At 37.7% G+C, this 25,355-nt stretch overlaps 1 protein-coding gene across 1 annotated transcript in view; it reads right to left on the bottom strand.

The window, feature by feature from the left end:
• Positions 1-25,355, bottom strand: part of EFEMP1 (EGF containing fibulin extracellular matrix protein 1) — a 49,184-nt gene that overhangs the window by 6,588 nt on the left and 17,241 nt on the right. Inside the window, exons 5-7 of the mRNA XM_069850225.1 lie at positions 6,244-6,366; positions 2,395-2,514; positions 48-167 (exon numbers count right to left, since the gene is read on the bottom strand). Coding sequence (XP_069706326.1) covers positions 48-167; positions 2,395-2,514; positions 6,244-6,366 — 363 coding nt within the window. The remainder of the gene's footprint in view (positions 1-47; positions 168-2,394; positions 2,515-6,243; positions 6,367-25,355) is intronic.

The following is a 25,355-nucleotide window of genomic DNA, read 5'->3' as shown; positions in this document are numbered from 1 at the left end:
TAAAAGGAAAAAAAAATAGCTCTTCCAAGAAAAAAAAAACTGCTTACCTTCACAGTTGATTCTGTCACTGCTTAACTCAAATCCTGGATTACACTGACAAATGAAAGAACCCAGTATATTGTAACACTGTTGTGCACATGGGTTATTGGCATCGCATTCGTTTATGTCTGAAAGGAAAAGATACAGATCTTTATTTTGCGTAGCTGGTAATTAGGCTGATTAAGTGGATTAGTCCTTAGTCTGGGTCTATTGCTTCTCAGAAGTTCAGTTGACTGTATCAATATAGACCTGCAGCCACTGGAAAAATGTCAGATCTATGCCTTGCATTCCATGTAGAAAAAAGAGCATTTTTCCAGGAATGAGAGTTATTCTAATGTGCGATGAATTCTTCCAAAAATGTTTAGTGTGGCTGTTAAACTCCACATTCCAGTGTCTTTTTTTCAGGTATGAAATGCCAAGTCTCTATAAATAATTGATATAAGGAACACATACTGATAAGACCTCTCAGCATGCAGTGCTTAAGATTTATATGAGCTATTTATTACTCTTAAAATTCATTCTTTTAAATTCCATTACAATTATAACATAAGCCTTTGAGGGCAGTGGAGTTTTGCAATGCCCTAAGGCTTAGACCATATTGGGGGAAGGTATGATTCTATGCTAGATTTTTTCCATAATGTGCCCCTCATAAGAAAATATGTGAGAACACTACGGTATGAGAAGAGAAGCAATTTTTAACGGTAAGTTTATATAACTGTAATCACTTTTGCAATCTATAACATTCATTTTTCACAGGCTGTTGACTAACTGCTGCTTCTCTGCCATTCACTCTGTGGGTTTTAGTCTATTTTCCCTTGTAGTCCTCCCCTGTGTGTTTTCCATTCATATGTGTGTTTATCAAATATAAACATTAGTAGAGATGCATTTGAAAAAAATCTTGAGTTCCTGGCATTTACAAATGTTTATAAATGTCAGTAACACTCAGTCATTTATAGATGCAAATAAAACCTGACAGAGATGATGAATATTAGGCATTCACAAAAAGTAAAGCAATGAGGAGGGTGTTAATATTCTACATGATGAGCCTCTTAGTCATGAAAATGAATGGTAATAGGGGAAACCCGATGACCAAGTTTTTTCTTCTTCCTTTTAGTTACTTTCTGGCAACGGAGCAAATAATGTACACGACAGTGCTACCAGAAGGAATAAAGAAGCTAGCCAAAGCCATAATTTTGTTTGTTTTCCTTCCAAGAAATATTGACGCACTTTCAATATATGCAAAAGTTGTAACACAAATGTAATCTGTACAGCTGTCAAGTATCACTTCTGCCAGATGACTGTTGCAGATATGACAGTCTGTCTTGATGCAGCAACCATCCATTTACAAATTTTCTTCTTAAGATTTACTTTGCCTTTCCTGGTGGTAGTTTATCTTGTTGGGCTGGGAGGCCAGCAAATCAGAGTGCTATGTGTGCTGGGGTACTTGGTTATCCATGGCAATGCTTCAAAGTAATGGTAGAAGCTGGGAAACCCATATTGACTTATATATCTAAAAATATGTACATTTTAAATACATTACATATAAATAAATATAATTATAGCCATAATTATAGCCATAATGAACTTCTGACCACATCCATCACCAATCTTATTTTTTTTAATGGCCATTCTCTCTGCACTTCAGCAGACAGTTACCTTTTTATTATTAGTCTATCTAATTCTCCTGGAACAGAACTTACAATTTAAAACTTAACAGCAGTCTTAAAGTATTACTCCAAGGCTTCCCTTAGTGTTTTTTACTTCTAAAGGGAGAATCACTTCTAAAGGGTCACTTTCTTTAGTGACCCTTGCTTTCATTTTTAACATTATCTTCTATTTAGTCAAATGTGACATTCATAGATATTTTCTTTCATCACTAAATTTATCATGTGCTAAGGATAATCACGCTTAAGTGCAGAGGTATAGCACTGGTTCCTTTGGTTTCCAGTTCCAGCCTTTGTATTGTATAAACTGGGAATAATATAATGAAAGCCAATGATACTGCAAAGCGATCCACCAGAACTGAAAGAATAATTATATCTAAGATAAAATAATGAATATAAAACTCCAGGGGCATCCTAGTTGCCAAACTAGATGCTCCTCAGCAACCTACTACACCAACAAAATAACAGGTTTTCAACGAGGCTCAAGTTTACTCTCTAGCCTTCCCATACTTTTCGGATCACTTGCAGGAGAGCCTCTCAATACAGCAACCGGTATGTGTTACTGGTTGGTATTTATTTCCTTTAAGATGGGATGAAGATTCTTAAATTTCAACTGTGGCAAGTCATATGTCAATATTTGTCTCTATACTTAGTGAGCTCATGTGTAAGTACTACACAGAGTAGTTCTTACCTACACAGGTGTGGTTGTTGGATGCTAACTGGAAACCGGCGTTGCATTGGCAATAATAGGAACCAGGAATGTTCACACATCGATGGTGGCAATACGGGAGCAGGGTACATTCATCGATGTCTGAGTTATCAAAAAGAGAAATTAGTTCAAATGGAATCATGGCAGCTCACTGTTGCTGTTTTGTATCCGAAGAAACTGCAAAGTTAATTGCACTTGATTAAAAGCAGAAAAAAAACTTATGTGAGCTAGGTACTGCTTCTGTGGGTACCAATGGGAATACTATTTTACTTTAACTTCTGTAAAAACCCATTTTATGCTGATTGTCTTCCAACTACTAGATCAATAAACACTCCAGCTTAATTTTATTTAGGTCCACAGTACTGCTTAGTCTTATTTTCTATAGGTAAAACCCCAAATGTTCTGCTTTACAAGCAAGATTACTCATGATCAGATGTAATGCTGACCAACACAGCAAATGCGGCTTGCAGCTCTTGCCTTTCCAAAAATTTGCACACAGAACACTTAGCATATACTAATTTTTTTTTCAAGTGGTTTAGGAAGAACCCAAATTTTCTGTGCAAGTACAGGGAAACGACAAAGAAGATTAATGGGCATGAAAAGTAAACAGCTGATTGTGCTTCTGTAGGGTTCCCCCAGAAACTGGCTTGCTCTCCTGCAAGGAGCTGCCATCACTCCTGTTCCCTTCCCTGCCTGTCCTGCATACCCTTCCATACAGCAGCACTAGCACCTTTTGGCTGCGCTCACTGGTGCCAAGGAAGGTGATCAGACTGGCTGAAGGTGGTGCTATCTCGAGCAGCATTAACTTTCCACAGACTCTGTTTGCAGATTAGCTCTGGTTTTGAAGTGGAGCAGCCTGCCTTTCCAAGTTGCAGCATTCCTAGTGTGCATTGGAGCAGGGTTTTCACCTGCGAGCCCTACAAAATAAGCAACAGCTCATTCTTTTATCTCTCTGCATTTTACAAGGTTTCCTTGCATTCTGGAAGAGATACCGCCTCTGTTTTTGTCTGGAAAACACTTTTGTATTATGCCACAATGCTGATTGTGCATGTATGTGCAGCAGCCGTCTTTAACTGTGGCCTGCTTGAGCCTGGTGAATAAATCCACACCATGTTCTGTACATGTACACAATGTGAGATTTCAAAGGCTCAATGCTCAGACAAATAAGACCAGTTTTCACTGGAACAAAGAAAGGCACTTCCCATATCCATGCCAGATCTTGAGTTTCCTACCTCCAGCTGTTTCCACCATAGATGTGTTTAAAAAGAGGCCAAGACATTTTTATTTTTTTTTATAATGAGGAAAGTGTTTGTTTTAATATCAAGTGAAAAAATAATCTTCAGAACTTAACCCTTTCTTTGTCAAATTTACAGTCACTGTTTGGGGCTAAACCTAGCAGTGGAGTATTTTGGATGGTTCTGAATGAAAAAGCTTACACTGGAAAATTCCTGGCTATCTGTACAGTAGCAATTGTTGCTGTAACTCCTGTTGCAGAGAGAAATTCAGACATAGAAATGGAATAAATTAGAAGGCACTGCAGATCTCTTCCATCCTTCACTTTTACAGGACTAAGCCCTTACAAACTGCTGTTTAAAAATCTGATTATACAATACAGGCATATGAGCAATGCTTTGCTGCTTAGGTGCTACATTTAGGCACACAAATGCTTCCAGGATCTCACTCTAATTCAGTGGCAGTTTTACTTGTGGGATTAGGCACACTGGCTACATGCAGATCTAAGGGCTAAGCATTATCTAATCAATTCTTCTGTTTGAAGTAATGCTGGAAACCAATTCATTCTATCTGTAATTCTGTGATTCAGAAAAGATTAATTTTGCAATATGTGAATAAACAAATTTTAAAAAACAACTTAAAAATGATGGAAATGAAGAATGAATTTAGATTAAAATCAATCAATCGTTAGCAATGAGTCCTTTCCCCCCCTGTATCTGGAAGCCAAAATAGTCTGGAAAAATTTCTTTCAAATTTGAGAAACATTTCCTCCCATATGGAGAACCTCTATCAAGATCTGGCCCCAAGAACATTTTCTGGCTAAGCTGTTATAAAATCCCCAAAGAAAGGCTTTATTCTGAAATGCTGACAGTACTAAGTGTAGGGAAGTACTTATAATTTAGGTCAGTGTGTAATATGTAACACAGGTGTTTTTCTTGGTTTTGACCTAAATAGGAGAAGGGAATTTTCACTTTCCAGACATCTTCATGTATAGATTTAGACGCATAAAAGTATTTATATGTAGATATCAGGGTGTATCATTATGATGCTTTTCTTTTGAGTGCTTAATATGCATCCTGTAAGATTTTCAGGTAGTACCACAGGTCTTGACATTGAAAGTGCTATTGCATAGCTGTAATATACTTCACCTGCTCTCAAAAATCTGGATAAAACCCAGATATATAAAAAAAAAATAAATCAATGACCTATCAAAACTATTCCTCTTATCTACATTCCAAACTACTCATCCTAATCTTGCACAGAGAACGGAGAAAAATCGTGTACATGTGTGTTTATGTCCATTTATCCATTCAGGACCTCATCCCCATCTTTTGGGAAAGAGATAAGAATTTGTGGGCTGATTTCTATAGCCCTTGGCTCAGAAGCCTAAAGAAAGAGTCATGCCCAGAAATGTAAGTTAGTTTAGATGTGCACTGAAATGTCCCTGGTTTCCTTCCTGCAGCTCATGTTAGGCAGTGACTACCTATAGCCTTTGAAAGGCTTTTTTTTGTGGAATCACAGAATGGTTTGGGTTGGAAGGGAACTTACAAGATCCTCCAGTTCCATCCCTCCTGCCATGGGAGGAGAAGTCTTTTTGAAAGAGATTAAAAATAAAAAAGTTCTTAAACACTTTACAAAAAGTAAAGAAAAAGAAAGAAAAAAGAAAGAAAAAACAGGTAAACCTGAAATTCTGGTGTTTCTGTTCTGCTGTGGACAACCCCCCCCCCCTCACAAGCCCAACACTCTTCTCCTAGGCTGCATAAAACTAGTCAGGTGTCTTATTCAAGACCACCTCTTTATACCACCTCATGATGTATATATTTGATTCTCTTATTTCATAGCTGGTTTTATTATGTCTGTCAAACCTAAGGCTTAAGGCTGGAGTGCCTATAAAAGCAATTCATCCATTGAAATCATAGTTAAAGAGGTGTTAAATAAAGGCTGAAGGAGGACTGTAGGAACAGAGCAGTTGGCGCTTTTGCATGATGTCCCCAAATGAGGATGGAATAGGTAAAACGCAGTGTTTTCACTGCACTTGGATTTAATTTAATGCTATACTTGTATAGGTCCCAAGGGTGCTGATAGTTTATTTTGGCACAAAGATTAAAGCATAGTGGTTTATAAGTTGCATATACCTGCATTCAGAGTTTCCATCTCTTTCATTTATGATCATAAAACTGAGTACTGAAACAGACTGTGGAAGGGGGCTGTGCAGAGCAGGGATTAGGTTTGTGTGAAGGTAGAGCTTTGTCCTACGGATTTGGAGTCAAGTCTTGCTGAGGTCAGTGGAAAGACACGCTTTAGTTTGCCACCATAGTACACTTACGACTGTATCTGGGACATTAGGCAACACCCCAATATATACAATAAACACAATGGTAACTATTAGGACAATTAAACATGTGAAGTCAATCATACTAAAAATAGTTTCTAGACCCATGTTTTAGTAACAAATTATTGTGATAAAGTGATTATTCCATAGCATTTCAATGTTACACAGCTATTTTACAGTACACACATCTCTACACTTTATAATCAATATAAAGTTTGCAACTGTAGATAATGAAAGAAAATAATTTAGTCTAGAGCAACACTTACCAACGCACTGGTCTCCTCGTTTCTGATAGCCCGGAGGACACTGGCAGCTAAAAGACCCTCTTAAATTGACACATACTTGGTCAGCTCTACAATTATGGGTTCCAGTTGCGCATTCATCTATGTCTTTAGAAAAGAAAGCAAATGCAGTATTAGTCATGAAGCTTATTTAAAATTCAGTTGAAATGCTTTATGCATTTTCAAGCTACCTATAAATGAAGGCAATAAAGTTCAATATAATCCAAAGATGTAATCTCAACACTCATTCCATTTGCAGGACACAAAACATTACCAGATTTCTAATAGCTTTTAATTCTCATATACTGCATTTGGAAATATTCTCAGATATGGTTATTTTAAGCAAACAGATACTTTTATTTGTCAAATGCCATTAATATTTTGTAGTTATCACTATAAAACATTCTGTAAACTCCTTGCAAGTTTATCATATTTTTATCATATTTTAATAATTTGATTTCCACATCTCTTCCCCATGCTGGGTGTTTGTTGCATGCTGAATTACTCCAGAAAACTTTAGCAAATGTAGTTCAGGCCTTTCTCAAGAATGAGATGAGTTAGAAATATGTTTTGCTAATACTAAAAAGGCTCCGGTAATCTCTTTTGCATGGTTCCCGTGCTCTGTACTTTGGACAGGGACTTGGAACTTGGTATGTGGTGGCCTTCTCATCAGGAAGAGATCTGCCTCTTGTCATTCCCATGAAAATTCCCCTAATTCAGTCAATCTGTTAAAGTCTTTGGAAACAGTTTACATATGCGTGTATTTGAACAGCACAGCTATAAATGCAAATACTAGACCAATACTTTTCAGTGTAATTTAGGTAGCTTTTAGTTCACACTAAATGCAGGCCTATACAAGTATAAAAATAACATTTGATTTTGCCTATTCATTATAACTGCTGGAGGTACTTAATTATAATTAAAATACATGTGCTGACAAATGGGTTACTTAAAATGGAATTACAATTCATTTTCTCATCTGAACATCTGAAATGCTGGAGAGCTTTTTATTGTAACCTGATACAGTACAGTGAAAGGACTTTTTAATTTTGGCATTGTACACAATTTGGAGACTCTAGGCTGAATAAACAAATTCCTTAAAACTTATGATCTCTAGTTTACAAATCTCAGCTGACCTCTCTATTTGTATAGGCACTGGGGACGTTAGAACATCACCAGTGGCAGATTCTGGGTGGTGCATTGGAAAAAATGATGGATTCTTTCTCATAGCAAATGAAAACAACTTTGACCACAAGATTCAATAAAAAATAAACCATCAACAGTTTGAATTAATTCTCAGTGTTTGTCCGTTCCCCAAATGTTCAAATATTTTACATATATCTTCTCTTTATCTGACAGGAAAAATAAAGTACCTTTATGTTAGTCTGCTCTTTGCATTTCTGCATAATATTAGCCCTAAAGCTGCTGTGTTGATGCAGGACTTGCTGACTGCATTGTTCTGTACTGACAGCTGAAAAGCACATTCTCAGGTGTAAAGACTTTCAGGGACTACTGCTGGCTGTCTCATACCAACTTGACACATCATTAAATGCTTGAGCCAAAGCATGGTGGAGTTCAGTGCCTTTTGCAGAGACTTCACTGGGCTTTGCATGTACTGCTCCTTTCATTACAAATGTTGAAACTAAAAGAGATATAATACTCTTACAGCTCAAATCCTTTTTGTTGCAGAGTGTACTGGAACAAAGAGTTTATTTGAACTTTAGGAACTTCATATATGAGTAAACTTAACATGACTTACCTTTTAAGCTGGATTAGTTAAAATGCATTACAAGTCTTTATGTTGCCATTTGTATCCATGGCTTGATTTCTTTTTAGCTTAATTTCTATTCGCTAAACTAGACTGACTTACGCACTCAAGGTCTTTCATTTTTCCAATCGTAAGTTCAGTTTTAAAGAAAAACAATTATGCAAAAAGTACCGTTTGACTGCTAGTTGCCTCCCCGTTTGGACACTGTTGGAGGATTCGATGTTATGGCTGAAAAGATCTGTGTTTATAAGAGCAATCTTTTCTTGAGACTTGTTTCAAGGACTCCTTTAGAGCTCTCCTAAACTTCTTACTCAAGGTAGGATCCTGAACTGGGTTGCACACTAGTTGTAACTACGTCCTGTCTTCTACATGCCACGAAAATGCATATTGGTATGTGGTGTATTCTTGGTGGACTTTAGAAGAGCTTTATCAGTGTTGTTGCTCTACATCATCATGGTACTTTTTGCTATTTTGCTGGTTTTGCTGAATGTTACGAGGAAGGCTGATGGCCTGAAGATCATGTTTAAGTGCTTCAAGGAATATATTGTGGGAGAAGAACAACAGGCAGCTAGAAACGCTTCAGTGCTGGAACAATCAGTTCTGAAATCTCTTATTACTGGAATAACTACAGATATGTCTACTGTTGTGATGATATACAAGTGAGGAAGTGAGTGGAAAATTTCAGTGCTGAAAGCGGTGTCGAATGTGAATTGTACTGGTGTGGTACCAGAAGCAGTCCAGCCCTTGTGGAGTACAGAAGGAAGCACTGGTAGATTTTGCAATGTGATGTTGCTGCACACATCTCTGCATCTATGCCTTTGGTGAGTAAGGCCCAAAGAGAAGTTTTCAGCTTCTTGGCACTCAAAGTGACCTGAGTCATCCTACATTAGAAGAACAGTCTTTTTTTCTAACTGTCCTGAGAGTTATTGGAGCAACAGAGGAGCGGAAATCATAGGAAGGAACCAAAATAGAAGGTGGAGGTCTCCTTGGGACGAGGCAGACCAGTTCCATTTTTCTCTGAGATGGCAGAGGTAGCTACCTACCAATAAACATGCACATGCTTCTCTCCCCATATGAAATAGCATAAACTTGCACTAGTGGTGCCAATATTGATCTGAGATCCCTACTTATGTATTCATGGTTCCTGAATGGGCAGACTGTTTATGTGCAATTGTTTAGGGTCTGACTGATCTGAAGCTTCCAGATTGTTCTCACAGTTATTTCCCCTCCGTATGCAAATCAAGAACTCGCAGGTCTCTATTCTGTTATTCCAAGAACTATATTTTCCAGTTTAAATCAGACTTTTCCAATGCATTAGATTCCTAGCTTCTTCATCAGAACTTGTACAGTGCCCTCTGATTCTGTGACAGCTGCATCATCTGGAAGCTGCATCATCTGGAAGCTGCATCAATTCCTGCTTTTAGTCTGTATCAAATGCAGTAATACTGGGATGAGACGGCGGTTATACAAATCCTTAAACCCTACCATCTCATTCAATTTGATCTTTCTTGACCAAATCCCTGGACTTAAGTGTGAACAGTAAATGAGAGCATTGGGAATCCACAGTTTTGGTTTCTGCCTTCTGCAGACACCCATGACCAGTTTGATATGGCATCTGTGAAGGCATAGCAAGCTGGGGTAAGGGTGTGATAGAAACTCCTATAGGAACATCACAGAGCTCACCAGCTTTAATCCTATGAGCAAGACAAATTTGCCTGCACAAATGTTTAATAACGTGTGTTATGTGCATGTGTATTTATAATAATTAAAAATATTAAAACAAGACACTCCCCTGCACACACTTTTCTCTCTGGGGAGAGGGTGAGAGAACAAACATGTGACAGATGTTTGTCATGTTGCTTAATGTACTACTGGAAAGCGCTCAAGATACCACAGTGATGAGTGCAGTGTAAGAAACAGATCTAGAAAGAAAATAATGGGCTTTTACAAGCTTGTTCTTGAGCATCTTTCCTCTGCAACCTCTTTTCCAAATTTAGTGTCATCATTATAAAGTTTTCTGTAAGTGTTTCAGCAACTGATGCCACAGCTGAAGCTTCTAACTTAAGCACGGTTTAAATTTCATTTCTAGATTTTAAAAACAAACATTCACTCACCCAGGTAGGCAACTTAAATTACATTGGGAACCAGCAGTGAAAATTTTCTTATATTTTAAAATTACCCTTTCTTTTTCATTTGTATTTTCTAATCTCAGCTAACATTTTAAAAGGTTGTGCTGTTCGCTACAGATAAACAAAAGCTGTAAATTTTTACTGAGTAATGAAACAACACAAATGGTATTTGATTACTGATGCATGCAACCTGTGAAATACAGGTTAATTCTTAAACTCACTGTATCTCTGAGTCCAATCGAAGATGCTGCTCAGATTTTTATCCTCGGACAGTTATTCTCTGGACAGTTACAGCCTGCGTAGTTGGAAAATTTCCTTTGATAGCCTCGAGTGCCTCTAACAATCCTTTGGTAGATTGATCTTACTTGAAAATGGAGCTGGGTTAGCTTCAGTGCCTTGATCATGGTAATAACTGAACTCAGATAATTATGTAGTCTTTCAATAGTCCTCTCAAAAAAACCATTATTATGGGTTTTAATGTACTTTAAATAGTTATAAAGATTTAACAAAACTTATGATGTGATTGGATTGAGTAATTTACACATGTTATTTATAGGTGTTACATCTAGAATAGTACCTTGAAAGAATTCAGTTTCAAAGTCAAGTACTTCTGGGACTGCCAAATACAGGATTCAGGTTCTCTGAACAGTCTGAATTTGGATCCATTAAGCATCACAACACAGTGTTTAGTTACATGAATCTCATATTCTGTTTTCCTGCAGGCTTGTGCTTGGTGGAACCTTATCATTCCCAAAATGGGTTAGGTGGTATGGTCCTCTATCAAGTTCCAATGATTACTGCTCCATAAAAACCTTAAATTGATGTAAAGAGTCAGAGTCAATAGAGAAGGGAGGGAGGAACATTACAATTAAGGACACTGGTCTTTCCATTAAAGTAATGTTTATGGAAGTCCTCAACTGTACTATGGTAAAAAAGGCCATCAGTTCCCATGACTCATCCTAATATAAATACCACCTTTTGCGGCAATCAGGGGTATTCCAAAAAGTTGATTTTAGAAGACTTTCTGATTGATAACTATCTATAGGTTAAGGTAATGCTCTGATTTGCACAGGCTACTGTTTGAAATTTGCAGGGTGCTACAGAAATAATGTGAGAACCATGGAGGGCAGCAGAGTTTGCTCCTGTATTCCTTAAAAATATAAATCAACTTGCATTTCATAGTTATAATTCCACAAGCCTCACTAATAGCTATACCCAGTGATTCCCTCATTTTCCAAAAATGTACCCGTGCTCCCTCTTGAAGTGATTTACACAATTATGTCCTTCCATTGCTGACTTTGGCAGCCTGCTCTATATTTCAACCACTAGTTGTGTATAAAAATCTTGCCTAACCTGCTTTTTAGCTATAGCTTTCTCTAAATCTAGTATATGGTCCCCTGTTTTAGAGCTACTTAGTTTTTCTATTTCTCTACTACAGTCCATTCTGTTAGGCTCTTATCTACATCCATAAAATTCTTTCCTAGACTCTCTTTCTGAGCTACAAACCTGGCTCTGTTCCCTTCATGCTGTGACTCATTTTTCCCAAACCCCCTGACTCATGCTCCTTGCTCACTTATGCAACAGATTAATCTCTGTAATTTTCTTCATATCGTTATGTGAAGTACATAAATTCATAAGATGTATTTCACCAGTCCTTCAAGCTTTTGTAGAAAAAAAAGCAATTCCCATCTGTCCTTCCTCTTAAACATCTTTTTCTCTAGCTCATACCTGTATGTTATGCTCAGGGCTGAAGAACTGTATTCTTAACTAACTCAAGTATGTCTTAATCCTTTGACCAAAGTGCTCAGCTTCATGCTGCTTGCTGGCTCTTAACATACTGCAGTTTTCTATGGCATCTTCATGCACTCTTTGTGTATATGTTCATCTGTTCAAACAACTCACAAAATGTTTTTCGTTTGCTTTCTCTATTCTCGTCTGTAGTAGTCTTGTAATCAGAATATTCCACCAAATCAAAATGAAGGCTCTTAAAATGACCTTAAGGGATTCAAATTCTTAATTCTACCCCCACTAAGAAGCACCAATGGACAAGCTTCTGAATGGTTTGTACAAATCTAAACCTGGAATGATTCCACTGATGTCAGTGTTGCACTTGTCATTGACTCCAGCAAAGCTGTTCTCCATTTGTTTTGAATGTAAACGATAAATATTTTAGTTAATCAGTTTAAATTTTTAGAGTTCTCAGTATGAGTGAGACCAGAAAATGACTTGGTCTATTTTTCTAGTAGATTCATCTGCACTGAAAACACTGCCTCCCACATAAGCAATGGCACCAGTAAGTCTGATCCCAGACATACAGTCATCTGGACAGTACTGCAGGTATTGTGGAGCATTCACTTAACTTCAGAATTTCGAAAAAGCTTTTGCTTTCTGTCCACTTCCTTAGCTCTCCTTCTGTCTGTAAGACATTTTTTATTGCTACTTTTCAGAAATAACCAACTGAAGTAAAATACTTGAAGGAATTAGACCACTACAGTTCTTCCATGAGTATGGCCTTACTTTATTTTACCCAATTAAGTATTCTGTCCCTTATTTGTGTTTCTTATATTGTCCTTGCAACTGAAGCCAAGCTCACTGCTATGTCGTTTCCTGGATCCTCCCTGATCCTTTCTTACACATAGGAACAACATTAGCAACCTCCAAATTCCCTGGTTCCCTCCCCAGCCTTAGCGAGCTATCAACAATTTCTGTCAAAGGCTTTTCTATTTCCCTTGCTACTTCCTTCAACATTTGGGATGTTATTCATCTGGGCTGGATGCCCAGACAACTTTTAACTCATTGGTGCTGGGAGGCTGCGCTTTGCGGTGGTAAATACCAGCAGAAAATCTGTTACATAACGTCAGGTCAGTAGGTACCAATACACTAAATATTTGGAGAGATTTCTCACTTTTGGAGTGGCAAAACCTGTTAATATACAGACCTGCACTCTAACAGTGCAGTCACTATCCAGTAGTGTCATGAGGTAGTGTCTATAATTCTGTACAGCTCTGTAGCAGCCCATAAACTCCTTCTTTATTGCTGTTTTTTACTTTTTCCCTTTTAAATTTTCCTTTGGCCCTTTCATGTTAAGTACATTGGACTGATTGCCCTGGTAACAAGTTTTCACAGTTGAGCGAAGGTAACCTGCACAAATACTTGTTTGCACAGGAAAAATATATGTAAGAGCCAAGACCTACACTTAAGCAAATATGTGAGGTAGAATGTTTAAATTAATGAGATTTTCATGAAAAATGCCACGATTTCTTTTGGTGTACTGAAATGTTTTCTTTCTCAAATTTGAAAGTATAGCAAAGAAAGTTCCTTGTAGATTTGTCTTTTGGTGTTCCTGGACATCATGGCACAACAAAATAGAAGTAATACAAAGTATTAATGTCGAAAATGCACCAAAAAATGTTGAATGCAGAGAAACTGAATAGTTCCTTGCATGACTTCTGTATTTGGGCTGCAAAAATGTTAGCAACTACCATGAATTTGGGAAAGTTCCCCAACCACAGTGACTTCATGAATATGAAGATACAGGAAAAGCATCCTTTCTCTATTTACTCAACAGACTTAACAAAGGATCAAGCTGTAATAATCAAGACTGGACTGCAGTACTTTATCACAGTTATGTATTGTCTTTGGTATGTCCAAAGTGAATTAACTTATCACATAGAATAGCTAAATAAAGGAGTAAGCCATAGCTTTCAGCACTAGAACATCTCCCACATGTTTGGGAGTAGCAGGCACATGAAAAGGAAAAAAAAATAAATGAAGCTTTGAACTGATTGTTTATTTCCTTTCTCCTCCACTTTGCTTCCATCTGTGATGCTACCTTCCTCTCTAGTGTATGCCATGCAGTCTGTAAATGACACTGCAAAAGGTAAATGGTTCTTAATTCTGAGACTGCTTATGACTTTGAAGATGGGGATGCTATACTGAACCTGCTTTCTCTATCCTGTATCTTAACCTAAGTTGTTACAGTCGGGTAAAGAAGCTTAACCCAAATCAGTGCCTAAACGCATATTCTGCTCCTATGCCTTCTGCACAGTAGCTGTCCATGCTGGAAATGGTACAGCAAGTTAAAAAAACTAATGCTCTATCACAGCTTTCTCTATGTCGTGCTCTGTACTTTTCCAGGCCCCCACCAGTACATGCCATGGTTCAACATAGCTCATAGGAATGTGTTCTGATGAGAAGGTAAACTTTGTTAGCGAATCACAACCATGGTGAGTTAAATGAATGTGACACGTAAAACACTGTTCAAGTAATACAGTAATTAAAATGATTATTACAAAGAAAAGTGGCATGGCTAATATGACAACAATGTTAGTCTGATACAAGGCCACAAGAACTTTTTGCAAAAGACATTTAACAATAGTGTTTTCTATCCAATGTTTCTTCAACAATAACAGGGATGTTAATATATGTCTTTGTGTTTAAAGTTACTCAAAGGAAAGAGTATTTTTATTCCCAACAGAAGACCACAGCATTAACCATTAGTCCTCCTGCTCATCAAAAAGAAAAAGATAACATATTCTTGATTGATTTACATTAATTTACAATTCGGCTTTATTTCTGCTGGGGCCATACATTCAGCCACACTTGCTTTCAAGTTACAATCCAATAATTCAGTGCAATAGATCTGCAAGTCTCGGAGTGCTTCAAAATGTGAGTTGTCATAATGGTAAACTTTTTGATTTACATTGCAATAGCTTATTTTTACTTTCAGTAGAGTATTTCCTGCTGTTGCTTTCTTGTGACTTTATACTAGAGGTCTAACAACTTGTGCTTTTTGGTTCATGCCTGCCTAAGTGAGGATCACCCACCCATGATGACCAATACACTTGGACTATGCTCAAAAACAACAAGGGTGGATTAAACTATTCCATTATTGCAGATGAAAGAGTTCTCCCCGACATCTGGCATATCATCTTCAAAACTGATATGGAACGTTTCCATAAATTCAGCTTAACATTGTTTTTGTGAGTGTTCCAAAGTATTTTTAACATGAAGAAATAGCATGCAAAATAATTTCCTATTTGAAAGTAAATGTCTTGTTCTTATTTCTAATTCACCCAGTTATTAAAAATGAAAGAAAAAAAAGAAAAGATGTTCACTTAACTTGAAGCATACTGGTTTGTTTATTTAAGTTAATGGAAAAGCTAGTCAGTGTTTGATGTAAAACTGCCCCCTTGCTTGAAAGAAAACCAAACAACTGGTTATGAATTATGAATATCTCCTAATAGTTTCCAGAATTATCTGAAGGATGTATTTTTTCTTAATTACATACACTTAAAAGTTCCAAGTTCCCTATTCATTTCCATTTTGTTTATTTCTCTCCTTGGAAACGTCCTAAGCATTTTCCTTTAGCTAGGCTTGACTGAACAAACTATTACTGCTACAACCTGTTATATTAGGGAAATAAAGACCTGAAAAGCTTATTGTGGTTTTTAATTAGGAAGTTGAAGAGTCCCTCATTAAATCTTTGCAAGCCTTTTCACAGCACTTACACTGGCAGCTGATGGGTCCCTGCAAAGGAAAGGGGAAAATTCTACCCAAGAAGCATGTTTCAGAGCATACTTTAAAAATCAGCTTTTATTCTGAGAAAACACAGAAAATGGTTCCTGCAAAAAAAAATCTTGCTTTTCCCATGTGTTAGCATGTTGTCAACTGTTTCAGTCCTTCCTAATCAGACTGTTCCACTTGTGAGGAACCACAAAGTCTCCTTACAGTGAGGGAGGCATCTCCCTGTGGGAGTTGCTGGCAAAAGTTCTGCAATGGGGGATGCAGACTGGTGAAAACCTGGTCTGTCTGTGTGGCACTACCATCACCTGCATGTCTTTCTGACAACAAAGGCATCTGCCTATCAGCTGAACAAAATGTAATTAACACAGCATGCAAACCGTTTCACTTAGCATAAACTATGTGAGCCTGATTTTGTTGTTGTGGTTAGTGAATGCATAGCTCATCAGTGCACACTTTGCTAACCTAAGAAACAAAGAATCTGAAGATATAAGGGACTTAAGACGTAAAACAAGGAACTTAAAATCCTTGATATAGGGACCAATTTTATCAATAAAATCCTATTCTCCTTCAGCCTTTGCAGGCTGAATGAGCTTTTTTAGGAATTATAACCATAGTTCCCAAGCAGAGAGTATTTAAGGTCAAATCGAGTTCATTAGCAACTATCAGAAAGAGAAGGCTTATCTAAATGATGATATTGTTTTTAGCACTAATCATCCTATCTGTTGGCAGTACCAACATGCTGCAATCTCCACAGCTCCCTACGTAAATAAGCAGATTCCTGATGCCGTTCCAACTTCAGAAATGCCTTTGAAGGCATTATTTAGTTATGAATTTTTCCTACATGGTTATGTGATACTTTTAGCGTATTGCTGTACATACCCACAAATGCCTTGTTTTGAAGAAATGTATCTAAAACTTATTTATTTTCAAAGTATAATTGGTGGGCACAGATCTATATTTTACCTTCTTGTGAAATAAAAAATGAAATAGTTAAAAGAAATTCACTTTCATGTCTTCTACAACTTTTGAATGATAGAAGAACAAAAGCAAATTATGGAAATAGTACTTAAAAAAGACACATCAGTTGACTTGGTCCAAAATATACTCTAGGGATGGGAGGAGACTGGAAGAGCTGGGATAGAAAAACACAATGTTCAGGTTGCACAGTTCAAATAAAGTTAAGTGAAATGGATGTGCAGAAGTCAAGATTCCTGTGGCAATATCAGTCTGACTATGCTACAAACAAGCTGTGTTATGTGGTACTGAGCTAACAAAACCATCAGGAAAAGTATCTTGTAAATTCTTCTTTGACTCTCTCGCCTTAAGAATTCATATTGGCTGGCTCTCCATTTTAACTGAAGTGGAAAATCCAGTTTTAACATGAAGACAGCTTAAAATGAAGTTTTAAAATTCTTTATTTGAAAGAGAAAAGATACAAGAGATGAAGCCAGGCATGATCAAGAGAGGCAGAGGCATCACAGTTAAAAAAAAAAATCTATTCTTTGAAGGTAGAAGAAAAAAAAAGGCAGTATGAATATTTATGAAGGAAGAAAAATGAACATCAAAGTTAAAAAGATGTATCGTGATAGAGGTGACTAAGTGGAAGCTAAATAAAATGATAGGGAAAAAAGCAAGGCATGCATCTAAGAGCCCTACTAATGTAGCTGCTTTTCACTTTCAGAAATAGCAGTGTGATCTGGTTAGATCACCAAGGTGTTTAGATGCTCACTTTTTGACCAGAGAGCTGGTAAGTAAGTACCTGCCAATGTTTACTTTGCTGCTGGTTTTCTGATCCAGACTATACCTGGAGTTGTTAAAAGAATGCCTAAATAGCAAATGCTGAGGTGGCTGAGTGCACCCAGTGTGGTGCAGGAATATGTGTCCTGCTGTGGTTGCAGGTGCCTGGGAACAAGACATGGGCCCAGGGGAGGTTATGGTGGGTTGTGGGCAGAGCAGGGATGGACAAGAAGGGTGACTGAAATAACTTCAGCGTGTGCAGTCTACTGAAGATTGTAAGTTGGAGTGGTGCTTGGGAAGTATTTGTTGTTCTTTCAAAAACCTGACAAAAAAAATCTTAAAACTGAAAATTATTATTATTTTTGGCCCCGAACTAAGATTTTTCTGGGGTTTAGCCACATTTTTTTCTGTGTTCGGGAACAAAAAAGAAAAAAGACACCAAAGAAATACTTTGTTCTTTCAATGAGCCAGTAATAAATAAAAACTAACATTTTAAAAACCAGAAGTTTCCTTGGGAAGAGAGGGCTAGTTTTGCTTCCAAAGTTACTTTGCCTTAAAATTGTGATCAACTTTGCTCTGAGGCTAAGGATCTGACTTCCCAGCTGCCTTTAAGCAATCAAGTAGAAGTAGCAACTGGGACAGCTTTTCTCTCTTTTTTTTCCCCTGGTCTTTGGCTGGGAAGTTACATGGGTTTGCCTCAGAATAGATGCTGTGCTACCATAATCCTGGCACTTTTCACTGAAAATGAGATTTCAGCAGTGTTTCCTAGAGAAACTAGACTACTCCTGAAGTCTGCTTGCAGGGCTGTTGAATGGTGAAATGCAGGGACCTGCTTTTGTTTGCCTGAGCATGTGATTTTTTTTTTAATTTTTTTTTTTTTTGAAACCTTGTGATCTTCACAGACTTCTGGCGAAGCTTAAAAGGTTAGTTTGAGAAGGGAGTGGCTATCATTTGTTTAGAAAATAAATAGAAAAATGTAGGCCAAATACCAGTAAAGTTCCAGTTTTAAAATATTAAACTAACACACAACATTGCTGACCTGAAAAGGTCACACGAAGTGGGAGAAAGGATGTATTTAGAGTGATTGCCAGGCAGGACGTGGGATCTCTCACTGACTTGGCAGTAGATACTTCAGCTCTATTTGCTATTAGTTCTGTTTCTAATGCTCTATATTTGCTAAGTTCTTAGGTTTGACAAGATCCATGCTTTATTTTCCAGTATTTACACTGTATTTAGCAAGTGTGCAAATCTATTCAGAGTAACCAAGGCCTATGTTGCCCCTGTTTTCTGCTCTGCCTTTGGTTAGCAGACAGGATGCTCAGAAACCTGGGAAAAATGGAAGTTTTGAGGGATTTTCCTTTGGGGTGTGCTATCAGATAAAAAGGTTGTTTGTAACATGTTTAAACTTGCAAAATATGGTGGAAGAAAGCCCTTAGCTTCCAAATTTGTCAGTGAGAGTGAAGAAACAACTGCTTAAATTGCAATAGAGCTGTTATAATTTCTTCTGAAAAAAACTGTCAAGCTCTAATGAAAATGTAAGCATCCCTTTCTATGGTCTGACTTTAGGGTACTTGGCTAGTATAAAGTAGAAAACCTAACGCAGCAGATAAATAATTGCTGCCACATCATCTAAGCACATCATTATCACTGCTGGATGAGATGAAAGGTATTTACAAATGAGCCTGCCAGGAGAACACAGTCAGCTCAAGCTTGATCCAGCTCCAGCTGTAATCAATAGGAGCCTTCAACTAAACTAGAGCTTAAAGGAACAAACTAACTTCTTTTTGAAATGTATTGCACTTCAAATTTTGCAAAATTAAAGCTGGAGCTCCTCAGAAGTGAGGTGCAGAGGGATTCAGTGCCTAACAAAGCCCCTTGTTTTATTCCATGCATTGTTTGACGGTCTTCAAAATTATACTTTCCACTCTGAAAACTCAGGCCCCCATTTTCCTTTCTCCCTCTTAAATCTTCCACTTTTACTTACCACTTCTTTTTTTTCCTATTCCTCTGGGTTCTGCCCTTCTAATTTTTCAAGGCACAGAATGTGCCTTTGTTTGTGAAGAGCAAAGTGAGTTTATGGCACCCTATTCATTATATTTATGAATCATATCTAACTGAATTTTTCCCATAGCCCAAAGGTGGCTGTTTGCCCAAAAGCACTGCTCTCGGTGCCTGTATTTTCTATTTATAAGGTGTATTTTAGTTTACATCAGACACCAAGGGAAAGACTTCTGCTTGATATCACTTCTGCCAAATGAAACCCACAGAAGTTGTGGCCAAAGGAACTCTGTACAAAAGTTGTCTGGGCTCTGTAATTTTGTTCACGTGAATGCATGATAGTATACATTAGTTGCCAATAAAAACAATCTAGAATAGATACAGCCCTGTGCAAGTCTCAAGACGATCTTAAAATGTGCAGAACACAGGTAAGTGAGCACACGGGAGAAACACACTTTGTCAAAACACAGTTTGCTGAGAAAATCAGCTTTTGAAAGATGGCCAATGAGAGGACAAGAAGTTCCTCTGATAATTCCTTCTACTCCAAGTTGATGAAATTCCTGAAAGAGTAGTTTACAGGCAAATTACAGAAGATTGTTAATTTTGAAACTCTTTGTGGTTGTGACAAAGTGTGGGTGCTCCACAGAACATGTTGATGTTAAATAGTCAGTGTAGCCAAGGACACAGAGAAATTAACCATTTCAGTCCTCAATGGGTACACTGATACTAGGAATTGCTTGGTGTCAGGGAAGTCTTTTAGCTCGGTGCCACTGGCAGGCATTTCAAAGCAGCACTGAGCCTCTGTATGCATGTAGGAAGAGATCTACTGTGGGACAGCTGTTAGTACAGACCCCCTTCAATACCAGGCTTTCTGCCCCCAGAGACCTGCAGGAATAAATAGGAATCGGCTTTATAGCTGACATGGGCATGGGAAGGAATAGGCCCTGACGGATTCACTGGACAAGTTTAATACCTTTTGGCATGAGATGTTTCGCTTCTGGCTCTAGGAGAAAGATGAGTGGGAAGCTATAGCCATCCTTCCTGAAAAGGTAGCACTGAGGCCCTTCCTTATCTTAATCTATTTTTTTTTTTTCAGAAAATATTTTGCTTGGTTTTCAGTGTATTCCATTCCCTCTTTAAAAAGCATGTGGTGCAAGATTTTGATTTTCTTGCAAAGTGAGTGTATGAGCTAATTGCCAAGGGCACGTAGCCTGTCTGCATCTTGGCATTTCTGAGGGATGCCCAGGATACTATCAGTACATTGCTCAGCATAACTGTTTCATTGCCCGATTGTCTCTAGCTCTAAGACAGTCAGAAATGTTTGATTAAAATCTAATCTAGCCTTTCCAGGACCACTGCAGAGGTTAACTAATGAACACAAGCCTACAGGGGAACATAAGGGCCTCATATGCTCTTGAATACAGGCCAATATTGGTTGGTCAAAATAAATTTTGCTCATAACTTCTTGCAAGATGGGAAACGAGATTTCTCAATTTAGACTTCCATCAAAGCTATTGGAAAAAGCTGTCAGTCATACTCAAGGTTTTCATAGATGTCTTGCTGCCTCAAATGCCTTCCAGATGGATTTAATTCCCATATGACTGATTGTCAGTTTGGCTTTGCAGCTGTGCACTTCAGGGGGAAAGTCCATGCCATACTCGTTTCTTTTTATTGGATGGCAAAAAATATCCAACTAGTGGCTCCTTCTTCTTGGAAGTGCTATCCTCCAACAACTGATGAGGCAACAGATGAACTGACAGAAGGTGAATCTAGGAGAGACTAATTATAGCAAAGTAATTAATGCCAAAAGCAAAGAACAGAATTAAAAGGAAGTAGATAAGTACTTAGTATTAATAGTGGAGGAAAAGTAAACATCTGTAAGTCAATTAATTCCTTACCAGTAGGATAAAGGGGAAAATTGCTTAAAATTCTGAAGCTGAAGTGTTTTAAAATAAAGTTTTTGATAATTTTAGCAATCTTATTATTATTTATTCTACTTATGTTAGCTTGAATAACCCAGACCCATTTATTACATTAAGCCTTCCCCCAGGCTAATCAACTTCAAACTGACTCTGTAAGCTTAAGAGGCCTAACGTAGTACTTGTATTTCTCTATGCTGTTAGCTTACAGAAGCCCTTGTCATGGATAAGGATTCTACTGTTCTGCTGATATTCAGACTCTGAAATGAAGAGGGTCACTTTCAGGCAACCTACAATCTGAGAGAGGAGAAAGTGGAAGATTTCAAAGGATAGCCAGAACCAGTCTGGTAGGCAATGATATTTGTGGCCTGTAAATATATCTAAAACCTTATGCAAAACAAAAGATTTCTGGACAGGCACTACTGAAGAGTAGGGCAAGTCTTTTAAAAGACTATAAACATGTCAGGTTAAGTAGCTTGAAAAGTTTTGCATATAACACCTAACCAACTCCATTTATTTAAAGGCTGGTTTCAATTAATTAGACGCTACCAATTAATGTGCAAATGCTGGTGGAAGACCAATGACAAGATTGGTTTCTAGCAGTTAGTTGAACATCCTCTGTAGCTAGATCTAAACTTATTATTTGAGACATTGCATTTTTTTCTTTCATGGACATGCAAAAAGATCAATATGAAAGAAAAAAAATACAGTGTCTCAAATAACAAGAAGATAGGACCTTCTGAACTGATTTCAAACTTTCAAAAACACATCAGAGAAATAAAAACTAAGTCATGCAAGTTCTTGTATCCTATTATTTTCAAAAGGACCGGGAAGTGTTCAGTGTGTTTTAGGATCAAGGCCAAATGACTTTTAAGAAATTAGGTCTCATTTTCAATGAAAGGAAAATAAAAAGGAAGCAAAGCATAACAGATAAGTAATGGCTGAACTCATATTCAAACCAGAAATCTTTTCAAAACAAAGAACAATGATCTCCTATCTACAGAATGTTCAGTAAATAGGTTAATTCTGCACATTGACCTAAACCCCTTGGGCTTGATTTATTATTACTTATTTGTGCAGTAATTTTTATTTACCCCATAAGACTTCATACTTATTACATGTACATGTGCTCACCCAAAATGTCCAGCGGTAGAGAGCAAAGCTTCTTGAGCCAGAAAATGAATCTGAGAAGTTCATGGAAAGAACTCTCTGTAAACATACAGCTACGTGTCATTCTGTCCCAAACCAGTCATCTCCACTGCATCATTCTGCTCCTCTTAGGGAAGAAAATGTATCTGATTTTCAGATCATAACAATTTTGCAATTCAGTTTCTAGAAAGGATAAGATTTTACAGAAAGGATACTGAGGAGATGGTTATTTTAGTCAAGGCAAAGCAGAAGTGGCATTAAGTATCTAGTTAGTAAAAGTGACGACACTTTTTCATCTGGCACTGTAAATTGTTCAGAATCCTATTTAGAGTCACCATAAATCATAAACTGTGAAGTATCTAGTTTCCTAAAGGAGCAGCTTTATTTCATTAACATTTTGAAACTCACGTTGCAATATTGCTAATTGTATAGTAATTTATCCAGGATCACAGTGTGAACTGCTGTTTTCAGTCAGTTTTTGGCACTTGTTGCCAGTTTAAGTAAAGCAAAGAGGAAGAGAGAATGAAAAATTAAATAGACACAAAAATTACGTGAAGAGTATCTAAAAGGAACAGCACTGCTAAATGCAAGACGAGCTGGGATACTCAGCAGAATTATGTGAAAACTATGTCCCAGCAGTGTAACTGCAAGCTGAATAAACACCATTCCTTCAGATCAAGGCCACTTCCTCCTATACTTTCAAGCATTTCCTACCCACCCGTGATAGTCTTGGGCAGTGCTTGGTATTGCAGGCTTGCTCTGGCGAGTTTTTAGTGAGGGTTTTTGAAATAAAAATTCCTACCAACAAGGTGAAGGACTAATTCAGGACAGCATTAAGTAATTGTGTAAATCTAGGCATGTGCAAAGATGTCAGTGAAATCGTTGGGATCCAAGCATGTGCTTCAAATGCCGGAACACAACTAAATGTGTCTCAATATGACACTCCAAAGTATAAACAGTGGTTTTGTTTATTAGAATCAGTCTTGATATGGTTTCAGTACTCTAAGAAGTTTGGTAGGCACCAGCTATGAATAAATCTTCACACTCATTCAGAACTTTGCTTTTTAGGTAGTAGAGACACTGATCAGTGAAACTACCTTTTTTTCCTGGTTTGTGTATACACATTGATAGTCCTTTTTTTTTTTTTAATAAATTCAAACTAAAAGAGTTACAGAGATTCACTTGTGGCAAGAGTTGGGCCATGGGAAGATGGGAATGACATTCAGCTTCTCACTAGCTATTCTGCTTCCCACAAACCTGTTTTCATTCAAACTCAAGGCTGCTCCAGAAACTTCCCTTTCCCTAAGTGGTAAGCTCTTTCTCACCTTCACCTTTTGTAAGAAAACAAACCCGTCTTTCCCATAAATACAGCATAGTTTTATAAAAATTTTATTAAATGTACACTATGAAATAGATTTAGTGGTAGATAAAACCCAAGAAGGGTGTATTTTTTAATGTTATTGAAGAAAAAAAAAGAAGAAATGCAAGCCAAACCTTTTAAAAGTATGAAGATAGAAGGTTTTCTCAAGTGAGCTTTCTTACTGCATCTGTGCATACAGTGCCTTCCAGAAGGAAACATTCACAGGTGACCAGCACCCTCCCTGTGCTACAGCCAAATGAAATAATAAGTAATTCTAAACAGTTTGATATGTAAAATTGAGGGACCAAAGCAAACCAGCTGGAAGTATAATGAAACATGAAGGGAGGGGAAAAAAAAAAAAGAGAAGGCTGCATCTTTAGCACACCTCTCTTGTCTACCAGTCTAGGGTGAATTGAAAGGAGTGGTTCTGACTGGATATAAGAAAAGAACTTTTCCACCATTAGGGCAGTCAAGAAGTGGAACAGGTTTCCCAGAAAGCTTGTGTGCTCTGCATCCACAGTGGTTTTCAAGACCCGACTGGATAAATATCCCTGGTCTGCATGTCTGATCAACCTGGTCTGATCTCAGAGATGACCCTGCTTTCAGCAGGATGTTGGACTAAAGACCTCCCACGGTCCCTTCTCACCTGAATCTCTCTATGATGCTGTAAATGTACTCTAGGCTACCAACCAGAATGGAGAACTGTACTACTCTTCTTTCTTCTGACTTTTTACAGACACTGTTCTTCAGGCAGTAATTGAGTGAAGCGAGGTTTTCGAATAAAACAGTTATGGAGGCTGAGTCACAAAACATTTTTTTTTATGCAACCTAAGCATCAAGCTAAATAAATTCAGGACAGCTGTGAACTGTGAAAAAAAAACAAACCCAAACCCCAAAACCCTGTAAGGAAGCCATTTGGTCATCATTGGGCCAAATTGTGAAATTAGTGCTAAGAATAGTTAATGATGGGACATAAGCATTTAATTTTTCAAATTAAGGACAAATGATAGGGATGGAAAAACCTGCATAGTATCATTCCGGTTTTTAAGGGCTGTTGTCTACCCAGCCCATCCCAATTGCATCCCAATGGGACAGTAATGCTTTCTTGAATTTGAATGTGTGGGACAGAGACGGCTCTGCAACTTTATGCCATAAAGCTGGAGTGTGTGTTAGTTGGTGCGTTGCGTGAGCTTCTGCGGTGTTCTGCAAAGACGGTCTCAAGCTGATCCAGGCAGATCCCATGGCTATCCTGCTTGAAACGTTACAGCCAAATTGAAAAAAACACCGTTTTTGTGTCGCCTTTTTGCTATTTTTTATATTTTTAGACACTTAGGATCGTACTTTCTGGCTGAACACCCTGAGTGGCCATTCAGTCTGAGAAAATCCCAATTGGTCCCTTTGGTCTCTTTAATATTTTGCTTTCAGCCTACTGATCATAGCTGTCATAGGAGTATGACTCCACCCTGAGGACAAGGCGCTGTGAAATGGCTCCTTAGCCCCTGTTTGGTCAC

The sequence above is a fragment of the Phaenicophaeus curvirostris genome, chromosome 2 (assembly GCF_032191515.1).
Source record: "Phaenicophaeus curvirostris isolate KB17595 chromosome 2, BPBGC_Pcur_1.0, whole genome shotgun sequence".
NCBI lineage: Eukaryota > Metazoa > Chordata > Aves > Cuculiformes > Cuculidae > Phaenicophaeus > Phaenicophaeus curvirostris.
Note: the sequence above shows the minus strand (reverse complement) of the source record. Positions and strands in the feature narration are given on the sequence as shown.